General features: G+C 46.0%; 1 protein-coding gene across 1 annotated transcript in view; it reads left to right on the top strand.

Annotated features, from left to right (window-relative positions):
- Positions 1-228: 228 nt before the first annotated feature.
- APPBP2 (amyloid beta precursor protein binding protein 2) overlaps positions 229-6,000 on the top strand; it is a 44,054-nt gene continuing 38,282 nt past the window's right edge. Inside the window, exon 1 of the mRNA XM_070931994.1 lies at positions 229-630. Coding sequence (XP_070788095.1) covers positions 490-630 — 141 coding nt within the window. The 5' untranslated portion in view covers positions 229-489. The remainder of the gene's footprint in view (positions 631-6,000) is intronic.

Raw genomic sequence — 6,000 nt, 5'->3', positions numbered from 1 at the left:
GGGGATTGGGGGGGCGGTCGCCCCGCCCATTAGAGGGCCCTCTATGAACCCCGCCTACCTATCTCCCTTCCCCCCCCTCCCGCGCCGCCGCGGCCTGCGCGCGCCGGGCGAGGCCGGCCCCCCGCGGCTTTACCTCAGGGAGGAACTGCGCGCTTTGAGGGGGGGGGCGGAAAAAAGAAGCGCGGCGCGGACTCGCCCCTCACGCGGGCGGCGGGTCCCTGCCAGCCAGGCCGCGGCGGCTGGCCTCGTTCCTCCTCCTCCTCCTCCTCCCGCTCCTCCTCTTTTTTTTTTTCCCCTCCTCCGTGAGGGCGCCCCCAGCGGTTCCCGCCTCGCCTCAGCCCGGCCGGGTGAGGGAAAAGCGAGCAAGAAGGAGAGCCGCGGCGGCAGCGGGGCGGAGCGACTTCTAGGCCCGAGCGTTGAAGGCGGTCGAGGCCTGCCTGTCTTGCCCGCCCGCCTCCTGGTTCAGGGCGGCCGCCCGAGCCAGGCAAGATGGCGGCGGGGGAGCTGGAGTGGGTGCCCGAGACGCTCTACAACACCGCCATCTCGGCCGTGGTCGACAGCTACGGCCGGGCCCGCCGGAGGGACATCCGCTCCTTGCCCGAAAACATCCAGTTCGACGTCTATTACAAGGTGAGGAGGAGGAGGAAGGAGGCCCCGACTCTCCCTTCCCTTCCCTCGTCGCCTCTCCGGGCTGGGATGAGACTCCATGGGGGGGGGAAGGGGGGAGGACACACACGCTGGAATTGCACCCTCCCCCCTTTTAGACAAGGGGGGGGCGTCTTCTCCCCAGGGCCTCTGTTCTCTTTTGCAACCCCAACTTTCCCCAAACCACCATCATCATCATCGCCCCCAGACTTGCAAGAGACACCCCGTCTGCTGACAACCCCAACCCCTTTCTGCACCTTTTTCTTTTCTGGGGACAACTGCATCTCCTTCCCATCCCCTTGGTTCCCCCCTCACCCCGTTTGTTTACAACCTGCCCCCCCAGAATTAGCTAGCCCCCCCCCTCCCCGCTTTGCACCCCCCTCCCATCTCCTTGGTTCTCCCCACCCCGTTTGTTTGCAACTTGCCCCCCAAAAAATTGGTTAGCCCCCCTCCCCACTTTGCACCCCCCTCCCATCTCCTTGGTTCTCCCCACCCCGTTTGTTTGCAACCTGCCCCCCAAAAAATTGGTTAGCCCCCCTCCCTGCTTTGCACCCCCCTCCCATCTCCTTGGTTCTCCCCACCCCGTTTGTTTACAACCCCCCCCTCAAGAATTGGTTACCCCACCCCTTTCGCCAGCTTTGCACCCCTTTTTTGGGGAGAATTGCACCCCCATCCCATCTCTTTGCTTCCCCCCCCACCCCATTTGTTTACACCTCCCCCCAAAGAATTGGCTAGGCCCCCTCCCCGCTTGGCACCCCCCCTCCCATATCATTTGTTACCCCCCCACCCCGTTTGTTTGCAACCCTCTTATGAAGAATTAGTTAGCCTTCCCCTTCCACAGCTTTGCATCATTTTTTGGGGAGAATTGCACCCCCTCCTATCTCCTTGGTTTCCCCCCACCCTGTTTGTTTGCATCCCCCTCAAGAATTGGTTACCCCATCCCATTCAATGGATTTGCACCCTTTTTTGGGGAGAATTACACCCCCTCCCATCTCTTTGATTTCCCCCCACCCTGTTTGTTTGCAACCCCTCTCTGAAGAATTGATTAAACCCCCTTTGGTGGCTTTGCACCCTTTTTGGGGGAGAATTGCACTCCCCTGGCATCTCCTTGATTCCCCCCCCCCCATTTGTTTATACCTCCCCCAAGAATTGGTTAGTCCCCTCCCTGGCTTTGCACCCCTTCTGGGGAGAATTATATCTCTTCCCATCTCTTTGGTTCTCTCACCCTGTTTGTTTGCACCCCTCCTGTAAAGAATTGGACCCCTCCAATTCCTGGTGGTTGCATGGGCAGCTTTTTTTAAATTGCATATAAAAATTTGAAAGATGCCTCCTCCCCCAAATATGGGCCTTGTTTATCTTGCACCCAGTTCTGTCAATTCATGTGATTTTCTACCAAGAATCCTTTTTCCTTGACTTCTCTTGTTTTCCCTGTTCCTGGAAAATGACACTGATGTAATCTATGCCTTTGCTTGTCTTTGCACCCCCCCCCCCATTTTTTTAGGAATTGCACCTGGGAGCTGCTCCCATCCACATGTGTTGTTTTTTAAAGTCGCCTTGGGACCTTTCAGCCTTTGGTGGAATTTTGTTTTCTTTCTGGGTTTCTTTGCAGTGGGATTGCCCCCCTTTGAAATACCTCTTGTTCCCTGTTCTGAAAAATGATTTGCACCCATCAGAATAATTGGCTTGGTCCCAGCCCATTGTTGCATGATTACTCCCCTTTGCTTTTCAGTTTGCTTCCCAGGGATCTCTCTTTCTCTTCTGCCTATATCTCACCCAACTATTTCATTATTACATCTCTTTGGACTTTTTCGCTCCACTCCACTCCACTCCTCCTCAAAAGTGAGGAGATTCATTTCAATCCTGAGCTACAAATACAGGTAGTCCTCGACTCCCAACAGTTTGTGTATGGACCGTTTGTTTATGGACCGTTCAGTACACAACAGTACTGAAAAAAAGTTATTTTGGCCATTTTTCACACAACTGTTGAAGCATCCCTATGATCACATGATCAAACTTCAGATGCTTGGCAAAATTCAGAGCTTATGACAGTTGCAGTGTGCAAGGGTCATGTGATCACCTTCCCAATGGGAAGCCAGATTCACTTAACATCTACAGTCAGGCACTGTTGCAAGAAAGGTTGTAAAATGGAGCAAAACTCACTTAACAAACGTCTCAATTTTGTAATGAAAATTTTGGGCTCAGTTGTGGACATAATAATAAACTTTATTATGGTCACAGACCAGCAATAGACAAAATTATCTGTTTACAATAGTGTTAAAAATAATAGGGCTCAGTTGTGGACATAAGTTGAGGACTGTATATCCAATTTTATTGACTCTTCAAAAGTTTATCCCCACTTATAAAGTTGACCAACTTTGATACCCTTCCTTGACATACCCTTGACTGCCTTACTTATTTACAATGGAAATTTTGGGCACAATTATGGTCTACCTGTAAAGTAGTAGTCTATGGAACTACCTGTAAAGAAGGACTGGTGCTTTTTTAACTTTAGTGTTGGAAGTATGTTCACAGAATGGACCTCATAAGGGTGCTGAGATTGGTGGCATTACCCTGTTTTCCCCAAAATAAGACATCCCCTGATAATAAGCCCAATCGGGCTTTTGAGCGCATGGCAATAAGGCCAAGTGCTTATTTTAGGGTTCAAAAAAATACAAGACGGGGTCTTATTTTTGGGGAAATACGGTAATAGGAAACAGCCCTTTAATAGAGAAGGTGTGCTTTGGGGGTTTTTTTCCTACCCCATAAAAATGACCATTTCATTGTTTACTGCAATCTTTGCTTTTTATGTTCTGTGAATATTTTCAGAGAGGGATCCACAGGAAGGCTCCAAACAATAATCCTTGATGTTTATCTGGACTAGAATTGCTGTTATTCAGTGGCTTTGTTTTTCATATTGGTTATGTAGCAAATTATCTATTTACATAGAATTTTTCTTTGAAACAATTCATATTTTTTTGATGGTGGAAACCCTGTTCACCTTCTGTCCATTTTGAGACAGTGTAGAGACAATATGTGGCTTTTGTATTCAAAATAAGAATAGGTAATCTCCCACCTATCTTATTTTTGTTCACTGGAGTGTATGTTTGCATGTTATATCTATTTTAATTTTTCTTCCAAGAAAGAAATATCTCCTATCCTTTTCACTTAGGAGTAACTCTTTATTAAGGGGTTCCATGAATTAGTTCCAAGTGCAGGATATACCCTATGGACAGTAGAGTGTTTTAACAATAATAATAATTTAGCTAGAACTTCTGGTTGAGAGAAGGTAGGGTTTCTGATTCATTCTTCTCTTCCCTCCACCTGAAAATATTGTAAAATTATAGGTAGCCCTCGAGTTACAACCACAATTGAACCCAAAATTTCTTTTGCTAAGTAAGACGTTTGTTAAATGAATTTTGTCCCATTTTACGATCTTTCTTGCCACATTTGTAAAGTGGATTATCTCTGTTAAAATAGTTACATGGTTGTTAAGTGAATCTGGCTTCCCCATTTACATTCCTTCTTAGAAGGTTGCAAAATGCCAGGACACTGCGTCCGTCATAAATATGAGTCAATTGCAAAGTGTCTGAATTTTGATCTCGTGACTAGGGATGCTGCAACAGTCATAAGTGTAAACACAGTCATAAATTTCTTTTTTCAGTCACTAAATGAACTGTTACAAGTCAAGGACTACCTTAATATGTTTCCTATAATAGGAATTTTTCTCATGTGAAATATCTGTCCTAGGAATTAAAGCAATCAAGTGATGGGAACTCAGTTTCATTATTTAAAAATGGAAGGATGAACTTTAGATAAATCTGTCTAAGGTGAAGAAAAATGTAAATTCCCTGTATGCTAACAGAGCTATACAGATGCTGAATCTGATTCCCACCTGGTCCCCCCCTTACATTGTTCCTAAATTAAAATTCAAACATCATGTGAGGAAAACATTCTTCGAGAGTTGTCATAAAAAAAAAAACCATGTCTGCTTTAAAGTTAAATTCTTGCCCTAGCCCTTCCCACTTTTTTGTTTTGACCATTTGCCTGTGTTAAAAGGTGATGATAGTGCCAAATGTCTCCTCTGCTTTAAAAAAATATGCATTCTTGCTACTTATCCCAACATAATACTTAGCTTATCAGTATGGGAAAAACAAGCTCTCCAGCTTTAGTTTCATGGGAGTTGTGAATTGCTGAGTAAGCAGTTTGCTTTGTGCCGTGACATGCTATAGTCCTGTTTTTGTATGGTGATCAGGGGAGGGGGCCTATGGGCAGACCACACAATGATCTGAACTCCTGGCAAAGAATTTACTAGGGGGATCCTTCTGTTCCATCCCTCTAATACCTGTTCCATCAGGTATTAGAGGGATGTCTCTCAGTGGATTTTTTTCAACATCCATTTTAAATAATTCTCACGGATGAAGGCAAATATAAGTGTCCCAGGATAATGTTGCAGGATCCAATCTGGGTCGGTGTCCAGGATCAGAGATTTACTCCTCCAAGCTTTCAGACTGATGCTAGAGCCCATCTTCAGGGAACTTCTCTCCAGAAGAATGTGTGCTTTGGGCTGTTCTGTGAGTCATGTTTATGTGGTGCCTTCCTGTAGTAAGCCAATAGGAAAGCACCACGTATTTCAGTAAAGAGAAATTCCCTGAGGATGAGCTCTAGCATGCGTTCAAAAGCCCGGGAGAGTAAATCTCTGGTCCCGGTGACCAACCCAAATTTGATCTCGCATTAACTAATTCTGCTTCTGGGGTGTTTAAATGTGGGATAAATGCTGTTAGCCAGTAGAGAAGTATAAATGATATTTATTCTGAGACAGAGATAGTCTATATAGCATAGACAATACAGATTAATGCTAACAATTTGCTTCATCTTTTGGACCAGTTGGAAATGTAATTTGATTATAAGTGTCAATAAATGAATCTAATGAGGCTAATGCATCACTCAAAATGTCAGAAGGCACTCAGTTCCTCCAAGCTCAGCCAACGTGGCCTTCAGTCCAGAAGGATGGGGGTTACATTCAAATCATCTGGATGGTTTATGTTGGATAATTCTGTACCAGTTCAGAAAATCTTATGCCATGTAACATGAATGCTTTCTGGTGAGGCATTGAGTCGGTGTCGACTCCTGGCAACTGCTTGGACTAGTCCCTGCAGTTTTTTTGACAGGATTTTAAGAAGTGTTTTACTCTTGTCTTCTTCTAGGACTAAGAGAGAGGGTTAGGCTCTAAGGTGGGACTAGAATTAGAAGTCACCCAGTTTCTAGCCTGCTGCTTTAGCCACTACACCAAGCTGGCTTTTGGTTTTTAACTACAGGCAGTCCTTGATTTACAACCATTCATTTAGGGACCGTTCA

Source organism: Pituophis catenifer, unplaced genomic scaffold, assembly GCF_029215685.1.
Source record: "Pituophis catenifer annectens isolate HBS135680 unplaced genomic scaffold, rPitCat1.0.hap2 SCAF_1, whole genome shotgun sequence".
NCBI classification, from domain to species: Eukaryota; Metazoa; Chordata; class Lepidosauria; order Squamata; family Colubridae; genus Pituophis; species Pituophis catenifer.
The sequence above is the reverse complement of the archived record's forward strand: the minus strand, read 5'-3'. Positions and strand labels throughout refer to the sequence as shown.